This window comes from Hirundo rustica, chromosome 17 (assembly GCF_015227805.2).
Source record: "Hirundo rustica isolate bHirRus1 chromosome 17, bHirRus1.pri.v3, whole genome shotgun sequence".
Lineage (NCBI taxonomy): Eukaryota > Metazoa > Chordata > Aves > Passeriformes > Hirundinidae > Hirundo > Hirundo rustica.
In genome coordinates this window covers 8,297,391-8,318,510 of record NC_053466.1, presented here as the reverse complement: position 1 = coordinate 8,318,510, position 21,120 = coordinate 8,297,391, and the positions used below count along the sequence as shown (strand labels likewise).

At 44.4% G+C, this 21,120-nt stretch overlaps 1 protein-coding gene across 8 annotated transcripts in view; it reads right to left on the bottom strand.

The window, feature by feature from the left end:
• Positions 1–2,500: 2,500 nt before the first annotated feature.
• HIC2 (HIC ZBTB transcriptional repressor 2) overlaps positions 2,501–21,120 on the bottom strand; it is a 70,349-nt gene continuing 51,729 nt past the window's right edge. For 4 of the 8 annotated variants that reach the window (XM_058422871.1, XM_040081251.2, XM_040081247.1 and 1 more), the window contains 2 exons: positions 10,435–10,578; positions 2,501–4,316 (listed from right to left, as the gene is read on the bottom strand). In XM_058422871.1, coding sequence (XP_058278854.1) covers positions 2,568–4,280 — 1,713 coding nt within the window. In that variant the 5' untranslated portion in view covers positions 4,281–4,316; positions 10,435–10,578 and the 3' untranslated portion in view covers positions 2,501–2,567. Of the gene's footprint in view, positions 4,317–8,869; positions 9,003–10,434; positions 10,579–21,120 lie in introns of all 8 variants that reach the window. The other 4 variants (XM_058422872.1, XM_040081252.1, XM_040081255.2 and 1 more) reach the window with 2 other exon arrangements.

Below are 21,120 nucleotides of genomic sequence, written 5' to 3'. Positions count from 1 at the left end.
AAGGAGAAAATAATTCAAAATATATTCAAAAATGTGGAAGTGCTAAAGACGCTAAACGGCCGCTTAACCCCCGAAAAGAAAACGGCGCGTCTCAGCACAATTAGACAAAAAGCAAAAGTCCGTGCACCCCTCCCGCGCTCCAGCGCTCGCAGGCGTCCGGGAGCAAGCGGACAATGGCACCGGGAGAAGCACACGGGAGCGGCCGGAGAGGGGCGAGTGTTCCCTGTAACGTGACACCAGGCTCAGCGCCTTGGGCTTGTCTAGTGCTTGGAGCCTGGATTCCAGTTTCCTCTGTTCATTCAATTGACCCAAAAACTTCTCATGGACTAGTCTACTTTAAAACAAAACAAAAAAACAACAACAGAAACAACAACAACAACAAAAAAAACCCCAATAGAAAATGAAGCTTATATTTCTTTGTTTTAGTCAAACAATACTCACTTTTTTTTTTTTCTTTTTTTGGTCAAAACTTTAAAAATTGTTTGTTTTGTTTTGTTTTTTTTTTAAAAAAAAGACAAAACGTGAGGTTTGGTAAAACTTACGCATAGAGACTATATTGGTTTGAGTGGAAAAAAAAAACCCAAAAAACAACACCAAAAATCAACAAATGAAAAACTGCAAGTGTAAACCTTAGTCATTTCAGAAGGGATGATTCTACTGGCTGTGAATTTTTACCACCACAGTCACGGGAGGCTTGAAATAAGCCATAGTTTTCCACAAGGTCACGCCAACAAAGTCAAGGGGGCCAAGAATCGGTGGGCAAAGTTCTCTGTCTTCTCTCCTAAACCAATAGCAGCTGTTGGCTGTGATGTCTTAGGCAGATGTTGCAAGAACATTTTGTTTCTTTTTCTTTTCATTTTTCTTCTTTTTTTTTTTTTTTTTTTTTTTTGTGTGCGTGTGTTAAATTGTCTAAAAGGGAGGATATGAAACACTTTGGTTTGCTTTCTCCTCCTCTCCCCCACCTTATTGCACTCTGGATTCTAGTAAATTATAGGCTGCTATGCCCTCACCCTCTGTCCTGCCAGGTGTTTACAGACTGACCCAGATGTGCTGGGGGAGTGGAAGATGAGGGGGACATTTTCCCCTCCCCATAGTATCCAGACTCAATAAACAAAGCTGGAAAGGGCCCAAAAAGCTCAGAGAAATTTTCTGCTTTTATCTAAAAGTGACTGCAGACAGCCAAGAGATGTGAATTGAGCCAGTCCGAGCAGCCAGCACAGCCTCTAGCTCAGTGTATTTTTTGCTTTGTCTTTGGCCAAGCTTTGCTTTAACATTTCTCTAGTTGACTTTTGATGGAAGGACAGGGTGGTAAAAATCCCTTAACTTTAATTTAGCTTCTACTTTTATACATTTAATTACTTACAATAAAAGAAAAAAAATGCCTAATCATTCACTAACCATCTTATTGTTCTCATGAATTCAAGAGGTAGCAAAGGTAACAAGTCTGTCCACACAGACTTGCTCTTTAGTGAGGGAGGAAAGCTAAAAACATACACACACACACAAAAATAAAATAAAAAAAAATAATAAAAAAGTACCTATGGAACTTGTAGCAAGTCCAGCCTACATCAAACCCCCTCCCCACCCACCCACCCTAGAATTAACCTCAGACCTTCCAGTTCAAACATTCACATAAACGTTACAATGGTTTTTTCCTTTAATAAAACAAGTACCTCTAAGCAAAGAATATTCATACGAAACTACTAGAAAAGTAAAGACGACCCCCTGCTCACTGAAAGAAATTCCCAGGGCATCCAGTCCCTGTTCAGTCATGGGTAAGGCAAAAGAGGTTTGCGCGTTTTATGGGAGAAGGTGGCACGTGGTTATGTGTGCCAAGGACAAAGATCAAAACGAAAATGGGGAGCGATGGTAAGGGAGGCTTCACCATTTCTTTAAGTGAAGTACTGGGGCTGGTGCAGCCTTGGGAGCTGCTCCCCCACCATCGCCAGCCCGGGGGGTGGGGTGGGCTCCACCACTGCTGTGGCTTTCCCCCAGTCTCTGGAGGGGCTGCCAACCCTGTGAGATGGTCCACAGACACAGCTTCTGCACTTTAGAATGCTGTTGTTTCACAGCTACTTAGGCCACTGAAAAGGTGTACTTCATTTTATTTTTGATGGCAAGAAATACCCCTAGTGAGTTTGGTTTTAAGAAAGGAGGTGAGTACAGTGACAGGAATGCAGAATGAGGCAGAGAGGGGGAGCCAGCAGAAGCTGAAAGTTCCCCAAGGTCCCCCTACCTGATTCAGATGAGCAATATGGCAATGAAGTCGATGTGTGCAAAAAGAAGACGCATTTCTTGCCAGGTCATCAGAATTTGAAGGGAGACTGGGACTAAATGCATCAGCTTGGCTGTGGACCTTTCTTTTTTTAAAAAAAGGAAAAAAAAGGAACTTTTTTTTTAAATGTTAAAGCTACATTTGTTTAGGCCTCTCATGACTGAACAGAGTATGGGGAGTTGCCCCCTTTTTTGTTGGTTTTTTTTTTCTTTTTCTTTTTTTTTAAAGCAGCAAGTCTACAGAAAGGTAAATCACTGCGGATGGGCTTGAAGCTCATTCTGGAGTCTTTGGCTTATGTGGGAGAGGTATGCATTCGCAGGTGGCTGATCAGATTGCGCTGCTGGGTGAATTTCCCACCACACAGTTGACATTCGTAAGGTTTTTCTCCTGAGTGGACACGCATATGCTCTGTTAGTCGGTACTGCCGGGTAAAGCGCATCCCACATTCCTCACAAGCAAAGGGCTTGAGCCCCAGGTGGCTGCGCATGTGCCGTGTCATGGTGCCCCGCTGCGTGAACATCTTGCCGCAGATGTTGCAAGGGAAGGGCCGCGTCAGCCAGTGAGTCTTCTCGTGCTGCCGCAGCGTGGCTGGATCCTTGTAGCTCTTCTCACACACCGAACACTTGAAGGGCCGGGACTCCGCAGCATAGGACTGGTTGGGGTTGGACAAATCCTCAGCTTCGTCCTTGCTGCCGTACGTGCCTTCCTCCTTGATGTAAAGGTCTTCCTCGGTGTGCGTTTCCACGTGGGCATTGAGCTGCTCAGAGCTCGGGAAGCCTTTGCCACAGGGGATACAGACATACAGGTTGTCACCGTAGGCCACTGGCTCAAACCCCTCCTGCCGGTAGACGTAGTTGGCACTGGTATGGCCGCCGCTCTCGCTCTCGCTCTGGCCGCTGTCGTCACTGTTCTCCTTACCGTTTTCTACCTCCTCCTTACACGGGTAGGGCAGGTCTGCCCCGTAGGCCCCGGCCAGACTCCTCTCCACAGACTTGGACAAGGGCCCCAGCAGGATACCGTTGGGCAGCCCTTCACCCTCGTCCCTGTCTTTGCCCCCTTCCTTTCGGTCAAAGGCGCTGTCCTTCTTGATCCACTCCTTCTTGCGGGCCGAGTGCCGGAGGCCCTTGCGCTGGCCGCTCTCCGTCAGTGAGTGGTGGCACTCCTCGCTCAGATCCATGTCCATGGGGTCGCTGCTGTCCGCCATGCTGTGGGGGGCTCCGACGCCAGGCTCGTCGAACGATGAGGCACTGTTGGCTGCAGGGGCTGAGGCAGATTGGGGAGAGCCGTGCTGGCTTTCGCTGTGCTGCGTGTCATCGTGGGAGGCCGCGACAGGGAGCGAGGGGCTTTTTTTGGACAGGTCGAGGCCTAGCTCCTGGTCACCGGTGCTCCCATTCGCACTGCTGCTCCCACCGCCGTTCTTGCTGGTTCCCCTGCTTAAGGAGTGACAGTTCTCTTGGTTGGAGCTGCTGATGAAGACCTCGTCATCAGAGAGCTTTCCCTTTGACAGCTCCTTTGAGTGCGAGCCCTTCAGCCCCTCATTTGACCCTGAATAGCGAGCTTGGATGACTGAAGCGGTGGAAAGTCTCTGACTCCTGGCAGATCTCCCAACACCAAGGCCACCGGCCTTGCCAGCAAAGGACTTGCCGTTCCGCTTCAGCTTCTTTCTGCAGAGAGCTGCCAGGTCGTGCAGTTGGAGGTAGCTTGCTGCGGTGAGGAGAGCATTAAAGTTCTGTTCACCAGGCTGGTCAGTCGTTAAGAGCTTACCAGTATAAATAAAGTCCAAGATCTGCCGGAACACGGTGGGGTTCACCATGTCGGTGTCTAAGTTTATCAGGTTGTCATGCAGGACAAGGGATTTGAAATACATGCTGCTGGCTGCCAGGATGTTCTTATGGGCACGAAACAGGGCATTTTCTACCACAATGATCACATCACAGAGGAAACCTTTGGCTCGTTGCTGGTTCAGCTGCAGTAGCAGTTGTTTGGCATGATTTGGCAGTTCCATCTCCACCTTCTCTTCCTCTCACCTTCACCTTACCACCTGCAAAACAGGAGAATGAGAGGTGTGAGTTTGCTGTTTGCACTAGAACAGGTTACGTTATTAATAGACTGGTTTAACATAGTGCAGTCTCTGTAGGGCTTGACACTGACTAGGGAGATCTGAGTGCATTGAGCCCTGGAAGCTGTGATCCTGCTGGAAATACAGAGAGAAATATTTCTCATGCTAAGACTTGAGTCTTTCAAAAATCAGATTTGTAATTATCTTTTTACAGAAGCAATCATCATTGGCTGGAATCACTATTCAAAAGATAACCAGCATGAAAACAATAGTTAGGTACAGGGGAAAGCTGTTCTCTCCTGACACAAGTTTGAAGGGATGATGAGAAGCGAGAAAAAGAGGAAGGAAAGAGAAGCATCTACTTCACTGTCGTTTGCATATCTGAGCATGAAAAATAATTAGCATAAGCTGCAGCTTCCCTGCTTTAACATGTAGTTTGTTTCTTGGCTGTTACATGTTGAAATCTTGTAACACCCAGCTGCTCTGGGTTGAGAAAATGACATGTAGCAACTAAATCCATTGAAGATGGAATTACCCACACTGAGGTGTGAATGGGAAGTCTCCTTAAGAGTATGAAAAGCTGCTTTAAAAACCACTCCCCTGACAATGTCTATATCCAAATCCATTGATATGTAGGGTTAGAATCAACCCGCAACTGGCTGAAATTCAGGATGCTGAGCAGGCTAAATGTCACCACATGTCTTCATAATTCTGAAACATTTTCCTCAAGGTAATTTTGTTCTGTCTTGAATTTTGAAAGAATTTTGCTTAAAATAATAGAGTCAAGTAACACATCTCAAGTCACAGTTTCTCGGTCCTGAAATACTGTAAAGAGAGGAAAACTGTGGTTACCTGCATATAGTTCATGCATTTCACAAACAGTAGTCATGATGTATTTTAGTTTAGATGTTTATATTTGCCTTCCCAGTAGTATGGACTGTGGGAAACACCCAGTTTGAGATATGTCAAAACTAACTGCAGTTGCACGTTTGGTAGATATTACCATCCATAAACCCCAGAATTGAATCTGGGGCTGCATTTGGGAATCCAAGATCAATTTTAATTTATTTTTCCTTGTTGGTTTTCTTTTTTGTGTGTTTGTTTGTTTCAAAGTTGATCTAAAATAGTTCATGAGGTTCAAAAGTAGGAATTAAATACCAAATTTACAACCACCATTTAGCCCTCTACTTCCTTTCTTCTTTTCCCAGTTCATCGTATTATTGAAACATTTCTCCTATTGAAGGAGAAGCAAGCCATAAATACAGAGAAATGAAGAGCTTAAATTTCTCTTAAAATCCTCATCAGTTAATTTTTTTATTTTTTGCGAGTCCCACTACCACACTCTGTCCCATCAGGGTTCAAATGATGAAGCATTAGAGTGCACTATACTCCCTCTGCACCAGATACAGGTACACAACGAAATGAAATAAGGAGTGATGCTGTTAGCATGAAAAATTGCTTCCCTCAAACCTGATTCTTACTGCCTGATGATAAATAGAAAGATTTCATTTGGCAGAAAGGTGGTAAATTTATATCATCCCTTTCTGCACAACAGAGAAGTTTTTGCTTTAAGAAAAAAGCTACCAAAAAGTAAACAAATGCAGTATTTCTTCCAGCGTTGTTGCTTGGCTACCCTGGTGCTTTTCCCAACAGATCTGCCAAGCAGGTGCCTCCCTCCTTCCACAGGACACAGCTCTTCACTTGTTTTGCTGGTCAGCCTGGTGCTCGCTTATGCTTTTGGTGGAAGGTTTTGGTGGCTCTTCAGCGCAGCAGCACCTAACTTAGCATCCACCCAGACCCCTGTGGCTCATCTCCCCTGACCCACAGCTAAAAAGGCTGCTCCGCTTTTCTGTTTGATTTTGTTTCAGCGATAGATGGCAACCTAAGAAGATGGTGGATTCACCGTGGTGTCTTTGTGCACATGGATGTTTTTTCCAGAGCTTTAGAAAGGGTGGCAGCCAAAAGGAGGAAGTACAGGCTTGCCATGGTGCTAGTTCCACCTGTAGTGTTTCTGTAATAGAAACTTACCCTGCAGAATCAGAAAAATGTGACAGGACAGGGGCCACCTCCACTGTTGAGCACCTTAAAACCAAGTTTTAATGTAATTAGTCACATCAGAGTTGCAGCACAGAGGCAGTGTGTCTGGTTCTAGTGGCTTGCTTCTAGAATTGCTGATTAAGGGGAAGAAGCAGCAGCACAGAGGCACAAAATACCCACTTTTATCTAGCCAGGCCAGTAAGAGCCCTTACTTCTGGGTCACTGAGATACATCGATAGGGGAGGACAAAACATGCTTGCAACTTAACAGCATCTCTCCATAGAAATGCATCCTGCTCAAGATAGCAAGGAACAGCCTAGTACTACAATTTCACTACAAACAATGATGCTCTTCCATGCATGTAACACACAAAATGCCTGGGTATGATTTTTAAGTGTTCCATAAAGGACAAATGTGGGAAAGGAAAGGAAACAGTTACAGCATATATTTTCTGCCTAAACAATGTAGTACTAGTAGTAGTAGTAATAATAAGGTATTACTGAAGTAAAAGTGGGCTTATTTCCCATTGGTGCGGCACTGAAAGCAGAGGACTAGAAATCACTGTATATGAGTTGTCGAAACCTTAAGGCTTGCAACAGAATGCAAATGCAGAATATTTTTAGTGTTTTACTTTTTTTTCTTTCTGCCTTAAATGATATTGAAACCAGGTAATGAGCCTGCAGAGAAAGCCCTGAAAACAGAGTTAGAATTCTACTTCTGCTACTGACCTTCATGAGAAAGATAATGTTATTATTAAACTTCAGGATGTTCTGCAGCATAAAAACTAGCATAGTACAAGTTGTTCAAATTACCTCTATTTATCTCGCATGTCAAATTTTACAGGATTTTTCACAAATTTTTCATGTTCAGTAGGACATATGTATAAGGTAGGCTATTACTTTCAGTAGATTTTAAAAGCAGTGGTCAGGTGCAGGCAGTATAACCCTGCCTATCAAATTTGAATTTGTTAGCTGAAATCTAATGGCGATTTAATAACCCCCCAAAATGAATGTAGTGAGTCAAGGCAGCAAAACCTTCAACCAAGCTTAGAGCTCTGTGTTTAAAATGCTGTCAGAATTGCCCACCAAGGGCTTTGACAGAGACAAGAGTATGGCTCAGAGAACACTCCTTTGGCTGACAAAAGCCTTATAGCAACCTGCCTTGTGTATCTTGTGCAGTCCTCAACAAAAATAAATCCAGTCCGGATATTCTCCAGAGGTGGCCAGTTACAAACCCTTCTTTGAAAATGATGCATTTCAGGGGTGAAGGAAGAAAGGTGCATTGGAAAAGTTGTTAGCAAAAGAGAAGGAGGCAGTATTCCTCAACTTATGGCATTCCCAGAATCTCATTTCTAGCTGACAGCATGGGACCAAGAACAACTGTGAGTTTAAATCCTGTCTAAAAGTTATCTGCCCTAACAAATGGTAGGTGCAGCCTTGCTGTCCATTAGTTTGCAGAGAGTATCTCTTAACAAACCGTAACATTTGAATAACATCACCACAACCCCCCAAAGCCCTAAAAATCATGGTAGGTTTATACTTCTTGTATTTCAGTATCATTTTTAATAAACTTTCCTTTTCTGTTTTCTGAAAAAAGGAAAAAAAAAACACCCCTGAAAAAAACACTCCCAAGTTCAGAGGAGCCCTGGTTCAGAAAAGGCTCAGATGCATTTCTAGTATAAAAAACCCAACCCCTAGACTTCAAGAATACACAGATGTCTCACATGGGCCACAGTCTTTAAACACTGAATGTGGTGTGCAAAATTTCACCCCTTTGCATTTAAAGAGGATTACAGAAGGCTCTGGACTAATAGCAGCGGTGATGGTCTTTTCCCAGATTCAGGCTGGTTACCTCACATTCAAGAGACTTTTTTCAGAGCCGTGAACCTGCCCAAATACTCCCACGCAAGGAGGGAATGAAACAAAACTCAGGCTCTCCACTGCCTCCACCATATCTATGACACTGACACACAGCACATGCAAAGACATGAGAAGTACAGGGCACAAATCACAGAATACAGTAATGCTGCAAGCAGATGCCACACATCAAACAAAGCTTTGCAAGCTAAGAGCCAACAGCATCTTAATAAGCAATATTGCCTCAGGAGCTGGATAACTGTGAGCTGCTGTGCCCAGCCTGGGGCACACTGTGACCCCGTGGGCAGCAAGGCTGTACACAACACACAGGCTGCTCCTGGAGCTGTGCTGCTCTCACTACACAGCAGGAAAAACTTCATTTGCTCTCAGTTTGCACAAAGACTCCAGACATTACAGAAAATGAATTTGCTAAGCAGAGGAGAAGAGAAATCCCTTCACCCCTTTCAACAGTATAAAATCTACATATTCATTACAGGTTTGATTCTCTTTAATATCACTAAATCTCTTCCTAAAAGTAATTACTGAATGAATGCTAAATGCGTTATCTTAGCAACCTCTGGCAGGAGATGCTATTTGATTTCATCTCTGAGTTATAGATTGCAGCACATGAATATTGTTTACCTTTTAAGAAGCAACACCAGTGAAGCAAAGAATCAATCAAAAACAGATCTAAGGAATCACTCATTTCACGTAGAGGATTTGTAGCTGGATGAGAAGGCTAGACACCGAGCACCTGAACAGTGAGCTAACAGTACTGCAGATAAAAACCAACAAACAGATTAGATGTGATGTATCAAATTAGATGCTGTTAAAACATCAGCCTATTGTGCATGCTATAATAGACCCAGGAAAAGACAGCGGTCTGCTTTCTTATTTCTCCACCTTCCCAAGCAGTTGAGCTGCACTGAGCAGACACTGCAGCAGTGAGCATGGAGAACAACAAGACAAAATGAAATCCACTCTTTCCTACATTGCTCTCTCCCACCAATTTGTGTCATTAAAAATGCTGTGTCCAGCTGCTACTGGAACTGAGTGAAACTGAAACAGATGACTTCTGCACCCTTAAGTTTCAGATGAACCAACTTTTTTTTGAGCACTTAACGACCCCACTGGGAAGAGAACTTTCCTGTTCCTCACTGGCTCGTCTAATCTTCCTTTCCCCACATCCCAACAGAATCAGGACCCTCAGAGGTGTCAGTGTAGTGGGTGGTTCAGGCCACTAACCTGCCCCCAGGAGTTGCACTTGGCAGGTGATTAGCCCATGACTTTTAAAGGTATTCACATTCTAGAACAGCAGAAGCATGGGGAGAAGTGCTGGAACTGTGTTAGTCCAAATGGTTTCCTGTCCCCAACCCCTGCGAGCAGTCAGACAGCAGAATTCAGAAGCTGAGGCACAAACATGCATTTTCATCACTGGCAGGGGAACAGCAAAAGCTCTGTGAAGAAGGCTCAAGCAGAAAACAGGATGCAGCACCCTTGTTTTTCTCACACAAATATTTAGCACTTTAAAATAGCCAAGACCAACATGTGCAGTTACTCGGGCAGAGGTCTGCAGAGCTGGGGGAGGGAGAGAAAACATGCAGGACAGAGCAGGATGTGCAGCTGATTTTGCAGGTGTGGGCATGGAAAAGAGAAGGAAAATGGAGGATGGAGGATCATTTTGCAGATACCATATCAGCAAACTGAAAGTGGCCCTTGTTTAGTTTGTTACATTCCAATTAGTGCCAGGCAGAACTGCCCTCCCGGCTCCCTGAGGCAGCTCTTGCAGGACTCCGCAGGAACGGCACAGTTTTGCTTAAGGGCATGAGCACCTGTCTGGTACCTCTGTGCGGCAACGTTTGGGCATTTGGGACGTGGGCAATACCTGCTCAACTGCTACCAGCTCCTGGCCCAAAGAGGAGAGAAAAGAAAGAGTGAGACGATTTCCCAGTCCCTTCTCTCATGTTCTAGAATAATGAGGAGAGCCTGACGTGGCTAGGCCCTTCTCTACTGCATGGCAAACTTCCCAGGGAAGGGGAATCTCCATGGGTGAAAAGGGTAGGGCCCTGTGTGCATGAAAGCACTAAAATCAAGAGAGCAAAGTGATTTCCAGTCAGTGCAAGGCTGCAGCAAAGCAGGAACACCTTGCAACACAAGCTGAAACTATGAGCAGTAGAATGCAGATTAACCACTTGGTTGCCGCTTACCATGCCAGGTACATTGGGCTAAAGGCACCTCCATCCAGTGCTGCCCGACGTGCCAGGTACATCCCATGATGTTCCATTGAAATCACAACAGGCCATCAATAGAACGTGGCTGCACGGATGCAGAATGGAGAACCAGCAGGGACGCTGTTAAATGCAATTAAAATACTGCAATCAAAATTGAAACGTACATTTTAAAACAGCCGCCTGCCTTAAATATGTAACTGCTAGAACAACCTCCCCTCCACCCATCTCCCCACAGCTGGTGAACTGTGACGGAAGCAGAACAGAAGGACTCTGCAGGTTTCTTACTGATGCTCCCTGGCGCTTACGGTCATGATTCTCAATAGCACTGAGCTTCAGGGGAACCAGTTCACACGTATCCAAAACCAGCAGATCCCAGGATGCCTGCACCAGCTTCCTTCTGCCCAGAAATGCAGGCAATGAAATATCATCACCATTTAGAAATGCCTCTATGACAAGAACAGCCTGGTGCCAGAGCTTCATGGTCTCGTTCCCAACACAGTACAGGCAGCAGAAGAAACTCTTCAAACCTGATCTGCTGTGTTGTCCCCATTTCCCTGTCCCATTTCCCAAGCCTTTGAAAATATCTTCTAGGGATGTTATGGCATTGGGCCAGGCTGGATACTTTGGTGCAAGGCAGGAGAAGGCACTGTATTCTGTCTCCGATTTATAATGATGCTTCACTGATATTTTAATCTCCATTCTTGAAGACTGAAGATCAAGTTTACTCATGGTGAACTGCAGCTTGTATGAGCGTCGCAAAACATAAGATCTATAATTCCAACCTCCCCTGCCCAAAGAAAAAAGCAACATCATCTTTTCCATGTCGGGCAAGGCATGTATCACAGCTACCCTAGGTCTGACTGGTTGTATCTTCTGCAGTGCATATCCTTCCCATGGAGTTCCTCTAATCAGCTCCAGCGGGATTATCATAGAGGAGTCTCAGGGTAGATGCTCAGCACAGGTTCCTTTCTACAAGTGGTGATGCTGCCCCACTGAAAACAAACAAGCAAGAAGCCCAAACCCACCAAAAACTAATACAGAAATAAGCCTGCAGCCTGGCAGGGATTTAACATAGGTTTTTAGACCCTCATGGTGAAGTGAAAACATGTGCATCGCTCTTATCACATTGATGGCTGCATGTCTCCAGCTGTGTTTCTGGAGATAGAAATCTTACATTTAAAAAGTGAGAATACTATTGATTGTCAACCTTAAAAGATAAAAGGCGAAATGAAAAATATCTATAATACTTAATGTTGAATGAGAGAGAGCATAAAGGAGAACACAAGCCTAAGAAATGGAACGGGTTGTCATGAAAAGGAGGGAGTATTGGGAGATAGTTCATTCTTCCTGAACATCTGCTGGGCTTAGGCCCAGGACAGTGTTCCTATCACTCCCACCTACATGCTTATCCCCACAACTCCGTAACCAAATCCCTTTCACACTGAACTAATAGGTCTTTTGTATTCAGATCACCCTGTTTTGACTGCTGTAGGCTGAAGATTTTAAAATCTTATCAATACAATGAAGAAGTGAAATGATAAGCAACTGTTTGCCTACTGACCTGAGCTGTGCTGAGCCAAGAGCATTTGCTGAACTAGTCTGAACAGACTTCTGCCAGCATGAACAGGCCAACCCAGTAACTACCACACTTGAAGCACAATGGGCCAGAGCCCCAGGAATCTGGAGCTCCCCCCTCCCCAGAAGATCACACTCTGCACAGCACTAGAGCAACCTGAACTCTGGCTGCATCTCCCAGCATCACAACTCTGCAAAACCCTCAGCAATACCAGCAATTCTCAGTTTAACATAGGCTGAATGCTGCATAAAGGTATTTCTTGAACAGCAGCTCAAACACGAGGTTTTCCCCACTCAGATTACATCAATTTGCTTCTTGCTACTGTGAAGCAAGAGCTCTTCTCCATAGTTGTATTTCCCCTCTAGGGCAGAGTTTTAGCAGAGAACTGCTTCAACCAAAGGTGTTTCCTACTATTAGAACATCTCACTGCAGTCAGAAATGAAGCTTCCTGCCAACTCCTAAACAGAGTGCTTCTATATTATACATTTATTGTCACGGCTGACACACAGGAGACTAGGACTACCCAAACCTCTACTGGGAGGAGAAGGGGAGAGGCATGGACATTGCAGATCTTGTCAGCCAGAGTCAGGCACTAAAAATTCCTGCATATCTTCAGAGCACAATTGATCTCAGGAACAGAGCAGTGGCACAAAACAAAGCTTCAGAAGCTCGTGACCACTTAGTGACCAGCAGTAGACTCTGGGCTCTTCTCTCCTTACAACAACTGAGCAAACTCAGTTTTACTTGTACCCTCATTGCAAGTAGTAAAGGCAGCTCCAATGACCAATGCTAATCTCATTAAATTCATTTATTTACTCCCTATGGCACAAAAAAACCCAAACCCCAAAACAACAACATATTGAATGAAGTAGCTCAAAGGCCCCTTTGGTATGCAAAATTTCTGTTTCCCGGACACTTCTGAGCCTGTACAGAATTCTTCCTTTACAATACAAGAATTTAGGACATGACTAAAGGACGGCTGCTTCCTCCCAGTTAATCCTAGAGCATGTCAGTCCTGGGCCCCGTCCTTCAGGCCACTTGGCATCGCTCTGGGGGCAGGAGCACCCCCAGTACTGTGGAAAAGGAGGAATGTCATGACCCTCTTCCACCCAAGACTGTCCTACAGGACGCTCCCAGCTGCCGCACTGCTCTGGGGCTCTGAATCACCGCAGGTACAAGCTGATAGCAGGCTGTGAAATGCAGGAATACTGGAGCAAATGCACGACCCTTTCAACTGTCCCAGCAGCTGGGGAGGGATCTTCAGGACAGAGATGAGGCAGGCAGCTGGAACTAGTGACTGTGACTCAGACTCCTTAGTTACACGGTTTGTTAGAGCAAACAAAGCCTCGGAGTATTAGGAAAAATGGGAGCAGGTTTGATAAAGATCCTCTCAATCGGCCTGTTTATTGTCATTTCTTGTGTGGACTCAGCAAACATTTCTGCAGAGAGAAGCAGTCTGCATGGGAGCATCTGCATACACAATACTGCTAATATCAATAGTTAACACCAAGTTTCCATGCTGAGGGGTGTAGTAAATATCTTGGACCAAAATGTCATCTCTCACACCACATGCCAGATACCAGTGAGCACAAAACAAGCATTGCTGTCTTGTTTTTTTCCAATAAGTAAAAACTCATTCCCTTTACCATATCTATAGATCCAGCAACAGTTCTTAATATAAATGATACCTAAAATACAGTACTTTTAGCATTTATCCACATTTTTTTCTTTGTTTTTCCCAAAAACCTGACCATATACTCAGCCCTGCAGCAAAGAAGTTTTTGGTTTTAAGTTTCACTTCGGTGAAGTCTTTCAAGCAAACCACTGTAAGAGTTGGTCCTGGCAGTATTAAGACTGTACTGCCTGCCAAACATCCCTCCAGGTCAGATGCTTAACCCATCACTCTGAACCCTTTGTGCTTGGTTCTTTGTAGCCACCAAGAAGTCTCAGCACATCTGAGCCTGGCAAATGAGAGAAGGCCGGAAAGCCACTATTGCTTGTGAAAGCAGAAGGCCTAACAGACTCAAAGTTCTGCAAACTGCCTCTATTGCATCCAAATCTCTCCAAGCTGAAGATGACCTAATGGGAAAGCAGAGTTTACTCACTTTCAGAATTCTTCATTTATTTGGCTGCTTTTCTGCAACCCCTACTTCTTATTGTATTCCTCTGTCTTCTTCACTTGAGACTTCAAGCATTATTTTTTAAACTCAGCTCACAGACTGCAGGAAGGTCACTCTATGTGTCCAAACTCCACCTCTTCCCAGCAAGGCTCCCATCCTGCTGGCTTTGTCCTGCAGCACAGCAGTGGTCCAGGGCTGCAGATACCTCGGGCACATTTGGCCAGCCCCTCCTGACAGACAGCTTCTCAGCCTGGGGGATTACAGCGCCAGGCATCTTATGAAAGGCAGCCCACCAAGGTCATGGGGTGTTGAAAACTTTGCTACAGTCCAAAGCACAGGATCTTCCTCCTTTCCTTCCCTACACACTATTCTTGTCAAGGTTGAGGATTTCCTGGCAGTGCTCAAAGTACACAAATTATAGGCTTTTGTCATGAATTAAGACTTAAAACTTCTCTTCATTTTAAAAAAGTGGAAGGGGTGGAGCAAGGCAGGGGGGAAGGAACTTTTGCCTAAGATTTGGTTTTCAAAAGGGGATTGACAGCCTATGTATGTGCTTTACTCTGTTATCTGAAAGATCTTCAGGACAGGACCCTTAAAAGTATTTTGTGCTGAACCATACACACATCCCAGAGCAAGAGAAGCGGCAGCTCCCTGCATCCGCTCCAGTCTGCTCAGCTTCTCCTAAATCAACACTGCCAGAAGGCAAGACAGCACTATAACAAATTAGCACCACTCACAATTTGTTGAAGTTGCTGTTGCATTGTTTGTTTATTTAAAACACGCGCAAGCAAACACACACACACAAACCTCCCGAGCCTGCTCTCTGCTGCCATCCCCCAAACTCCAGATCTGTAGTCTCAGAGAGGCGAGCAAAGGCTGTGGATTAAACCCATGCAGAGCAACAGCCACTGTGCTGGGACTCTGCTTGGGTTTTGCTCTTTCACTACAAGAAAAACCAAAAAATAACCCACATTATTCCAGCCTGGAACATCATGATGTAGAAATCCTTATTTTGGCACCTGACTAGGGAAGTGTTGTTAAGAAAAGAAAGAGCCACAGGCTCGAAAGGACCCAGCGCTAATAAAACTCTTAGTGCTAATGCTATTTATGAACATCCAAGGGATAATCTGCACCCCTTATCAGGCCACAAGATTAAAAGATCTTTAAAATAAGAAACATGTCTTACTTCATAAAGCACTGTATAAGTTTACAAAGCACACTATTACTGGTAATAAATAATTGTCAAAGTCGAGCACAGGTGGCTGTAAAACCTGAGGCACCATCACTGTTCCCATTTCCATCTGAGCTCTGGGTAGTAGCACTGTGCATTCACTGGTTGTGCTGACTTGGTCTCTCATGCACCAATCTGGTTTTATTTTAGGAGATCATTTGGGAAATGCACTATGCTTGTACTTACAATGGAGAAGGTAGTGTTTGGACACAAGGTGATCACGATGAGGATGATTTTAAAGAGCTGTAATAGATTCTTACCCTTCCACCAAACAGTTTCATTTGCCAGCCTGTGACAGTGTGCCAGCAATGATTCTCCTCCACAGCATTTCTATCTGTAGGCAGGTATCACACACAGAGTGCCCGACTCTCGGAGCAGCTGCTCACCTTTTCCAACATGTAACCTATAGACACAGCTCCCCTTTGATTTCTCTTGGTTTATATGACAGTAAGCTCTGGGCTCCTGCACATTGCATAGTAAAGTCAGCACCATCCACTCAAACCCTTACATGCTTTCATTCAATTTTTTTTCATTTTAGAGAAGTTTTTTTCTTCTTATGAATGCTCTCAATGTTTTAATTTCTGGCTGCTGGCAGATAACTGCATCATCCAAGGCAGCTCTGCTTGAGCATGGCTTTGGTTTCTGGACAGGTGAACACAGATACCACAGCTATCTCCACCAGTTTAACAACAATTAAGGAAATTAAGAGATTTTCTATTCAGATTGAGACCTTTGTACAGAATTCTGTTGGTGCCAAGACATTATAATTTTATTCTTCAGATAACCCATGATTTATCAAATGTTTAAACACTCAAGCTGAAGTATTTCAAAAGCTACTCACTTTACATTTGTCACCTAAAGAAATTACTAAGCAACTTGTGCATTTTTTCCCTGCCAGAAAAAAAAAAAAAATAGCCTCAAAGAGTAAAGCAGAATGCATCATCATCCTTCTTTCAGCATTATTAAAACCATCTCATTGGTAATTATTGTCCTCAAGGTGGGTGTGGGGGAGTGAAAATCTGTAACAGATTCTATTTTTAGAAGATAACCTTGGGAAAAACAGGAGGTACCAGAGAAACAGGCATGAGGAGTGAAGTTATGACAGTACTGAAACTAGCAGGAGACACAGGTGTACCAGGTGTCTGTGCCAGAGAGCTCTGAGAACACAAATGTGGCCACACCTCCTGCAAGATTTAGGCTTGGCTAGCAGGTTTCAGAGGCACTCAGAATTCACAGAGACAATTCACAGATTTAAAAGCTTGAGCAAGAGTTAAAAACAAAAAAAAACAAAATCAAACTTACACTAAAAGGTTCTTTTAAAAGTTTGCTGGATCACTTCCCATGGAGTTTTCCCCTCTCAGCAAGGAAAGCGGTTAAAGGAAGGAAGAAAACCAGCCAAAAAGCCTGAGCAGAACCAAAACCTAAAAACAGCCAGAGAGGCTGGAACTTCCCTAACACAGATGAAACAACACAGCAGTTTTATACCTAAATAAATAGGATCAGAATCTGGCCCAAAGAGTAATGCACGTACAAACTTCTGCTCACAGCCACAACAAACACTGATACCACACCTTGGAGTGGAAGGGAAAAGTAAAATTCTTCCATCCTTACCACTTCCAGCTGAACCTAGTGGTACAACAGCACCAAGAGACAGAGGATGCAGAAAGTACTCTTGGTGAGGATCCATTTGGACTAAAGCCTCTCTCGGCAACGTACATTCCCAAACACCTGTATCCAGGATCCAGCTGCTTTCAGCCCTTGGCTGAACATTATTCAGCCACATACAGTTCAGTCACAGAGGAGGGCTGAATAAATTGTGGCATTGTTCCACCACAGTGCAGGTGCTCAGAAACACACACGTCCTGAGGCTCGTGCCTCAGCAGCCATAGGATGTTCTGATGCCATCCAGCTTTCCCTGACCCACCAAGTCAGTCCACCTTGGGTTAATCTATTCTCTTCTCCAGGCATTTTTTTGGCAGGCACTTCACTCAAAGAATGTGTCTTAACAGCAGGAAAACCACCTCAAAATCCCAAACCAAACAAGGCAACGCCTCTGAAGAACCAGAATAAGTCACAAAGATGGCATCTTTCTTAGCACAAGGTATCCTCCATCACAGATGCTAACGTGGCTTTCACACACCTGCTCTCTCTGCAGCCTCATGGAAGAAGCCTGACTAATGCCAAATCCCCAGACCCTTCCAGGAGCAGTCACTGCACACCCAGACCCACTCCAGACAGTCTCATAACAGGGTATGTAATGTGAAAGCCTGTTTAATCTTGTGCAGGCAAGAAATAGCAGGGACTTGCCTGCTGAAAAATTAGGAGGTATATAGTAATTTATCAAATTGATTTAATAGAGCCAGCTGCATGTGTGAATGCTGGCCCTGGCAGAGACAGTCCCAACCCTATGCATTCGCTTACAAATAGGCAAGGTGCTTTGGCACAGCTTCTGAATCCTTTGAAAAAGTTGTTTTTGACATGTTGGAAAAAGGACTTGGATTTTTCAGCTGCTTTCTAAGCAGGAGGCAATTGAGAGAACAAACCCAAGAATGGCAGCAGACACCACTTTAAAATTTGTCTTCATTATGTTCTAATTTTTACACAATTTTCTAACATTAGCAATAGCCAGATGAAATTTTTCACGTTTCTAAAAACAGAGGAGAGGTCAGGAAAACACCATTACACATAATTTGTTCTTTCTCTAGTGATAGTCAGAGTCCAGAGTCCTGGCCCAGGGTTTCTACTTATATTTTTCCTATGGTTCTTAAGCCAACAAACCAAATAGAGTTCATTGTCAGGTTTAGTGGGTTTCAAAACAAAATGTGTATTAGAAGGGGGATTTTTTATTAACATATTATTTAAAAGATTTAGTGAAGAATCTAAAAATCTGTGGAAGGATTTATTGGAGAGGGATTACAAAGGGAAGAACCTTCTAAAAACAACCCCACACACTCCAATCACAGGGTTTGTTCCTCTTCTCCACATAAAATCATAGAATCCCTTAGGCTGGAGATGACACCTAAAATCACTGCCAAGTCCACCTCTAAACTGTGTCCCCAAGTGCCACATCTACACATCCTTTGGATAATCTCCAGGGATGGCAATTCCACCATTTCCTTGAGCAGGCTGTTCCAATGCTTGGTGACCCTTTCCTTGAAATTTTCCCTAATATTCAACCTAAATCTCCCCTGGTGCAGACTCCCTTGCCCAGATTTCTGATAAGGACACGCACATTAAAGCCTGCCTTCCATTAGGGAAACAAATCCAAAAGACCTGGAAAACGCTGCACCGAGACACATGGTGGGGAGGTTCTGGGAAGTAAAGCAGCAGCTGAAGTTATATGGAAATAACAACAACATTCACAGAAGCTCCCCTTGGATCCATGTCAGCGTGTGGGAATGAAGGATTAAGATTGAGTATTTGCATTTCCCAGTCAGATGCCAAGATAGCAGAGCTGGCAGGCTGAGGTGTTGTGGCGTTCCTTGAAGGGAGTCTCCAGCCATGCACGCTGTGTGTGCAGAGCTCTTCTGCCTGCAAGTCTCTCTCTCTCTAACAGTATTTTATTTGACTATTTTGAATTTTTTAAAATGTGCTCTAGGTTAGTGCTTATAAAAGTAAAGCATTAACAGCTCCAGCATAGCACAGGCAGCTGGGCAAGCTCTGCTGACAGATCCTTGCCAACAAAACCCCAAATTAATCCTGTGCTGTGCTCCCAACCCACACACAGCAAGCAGGTAGTGCCACGATGCCAACTGCTTCAGTCAGCACGTAAGAGCAAAGTGCCATGTTATTAACTCTTCTAAAGGCCACAGCAGAGCATTTTGATCCCTGCATATAACAGACACCTGAATAATTAGAATGCAGGGCTGAATCCCCTGGCAGATGTGGCTTTTAAAATAGGACATACCACTTCTGCATCATGGCCCTCTACAACAGATTTCAGAGCTTTTATGCTGCTGTTTTAAAGGCCAGCATTAACATTGCCAATGATATATTATTTACCAGGTGGAAAAAAAAATCCCAAACCAAACCACACAAAATTAGAGCCATCATTACAGAGGATGAGGCATCATGATCTGTTTTAGGGCATCCAAATCAGAGCCACCACCTAAAAAGTCAGGTCTTGCTCTGTTTGTGCATCAGCCCCAGTCTGGCTCAGCCTCACAGCCCCCATGGCCTTCAGGGCATCACAACAGAGCACAGCCAAGGATCAGGAACACTCTTGAACAAAGCTGGCTGTAAAGCCAAATCCTACGTGTCAGAGGTCACAGCAGTAACTGAGGATTGTCCTTCAACCCCCAAAACATCCTCTGGTATCCAGGAAGGCTGCTGGCAATAGGTGAAAGATGGTTGTGAGACAGAGGAACAATGAAGAAAAAGTTCTTGGAGTTGTTGACGCTGTGTGGTGCATGCACAGTGAGAAGGCAGAGCAGGGCAGCACTGGGACCAGGAAGAGCTTCAAGGGAATATTCCTGTGGGCCTTTGGGCCTGAAATTCTCCTCTCCAACACCCCAGTTTCCTTAGTCAGAAGTGAGATCAATGCCTAACTACACAAGATGCTTCCAACTCTGTAATGACCTTCATTTCTAGGTGATTAATTGTTGTTGACTTCCTCCCTTGGAACTTTGTAACAGCCCAGCAAGAATGAAAGACTGCAGATTCTCCCCAAGTCCCCCAAATGCATCAGAAACTGGAATCTGCTGCAGGGCTGCAGTACGTTGTCTCAGCAGATTCAGTGGGTAACAAGGTCTTCTGAAACAAAGTGTAATAAGTATTTCTGCCTGGACTTGCCAAAAGACCTTAATGCAAATAGAACTACAGGAAAATTAGGGTGGACTCTTGTGGCTGCCTCCCCCTCAGGGTTTTGGTTTTTCTGTTGTTTTTGGCCCTTTTTTTTTTTTTTTTTTTTTTTCCTTCAATCCTGATGTAATTCATTACAGTTGCATTTAAACTGAGGTTGTGATTTAAATTTTCCAAAGCAGGCAGGGCAGGTTTGAAAGCCTGATATATCAGAGTGTGTGTGCTTCCTGAGAAGCTGCAGAGCCTTCCCCAATGGGTGCCTGGCTGATCCCCTCACCCCCTGACATGTTTGCTGTCACACAGGCCAGTGGATTCCTGGCAAGTCGAGCAGGCTGGTTCCTTACAGCCAAGCAGCCCCACATTCAAACATGCCACTACGTTCCTTGAAGGTATTTACAGTTTACTTTTTAGTGCTACTTTAAGTTCAAAGGGGCTAGTAAAGCCCCATTAAGCCATTTACATCAAACTGGTTAGTTAATTATCCTGTTGCAGGCTTTAAATTAGCAATTTATAACCCCTTCCCTGGAGATGCCAGTATTTGGAAACAACTCAGCCAGGACGTTCTGCAGGGTGCAGTTAAGGAACATAAAACACCACTAAACCAAACCACCCCCACTCCCCCCCAAAAAAATCCCCAAACAACCAGAATAAATATTTTCAGCTTTTGATTGCACATCTATTAACTTTGGGAGAATCCAGTGGGAGCAGAAGTGAGGGAGAGCCCACTACCACCAGCTAGCAGCAGGGATAGTGAGGCTGTGTCTACCTTAGGCTATGCAGCAAAATGTGATTTGCAGAGGCCCAAAGCCAGCCTGGGAGGCATCACAGCTAGAGGGGGATGATTCTTTCCTTACAACAAGATATTCTGCTGCTCAGTGGCATAATCAAAGGAATTTTACATTCATATGTATAAAAATGTGTCTGCCCACAAGGAA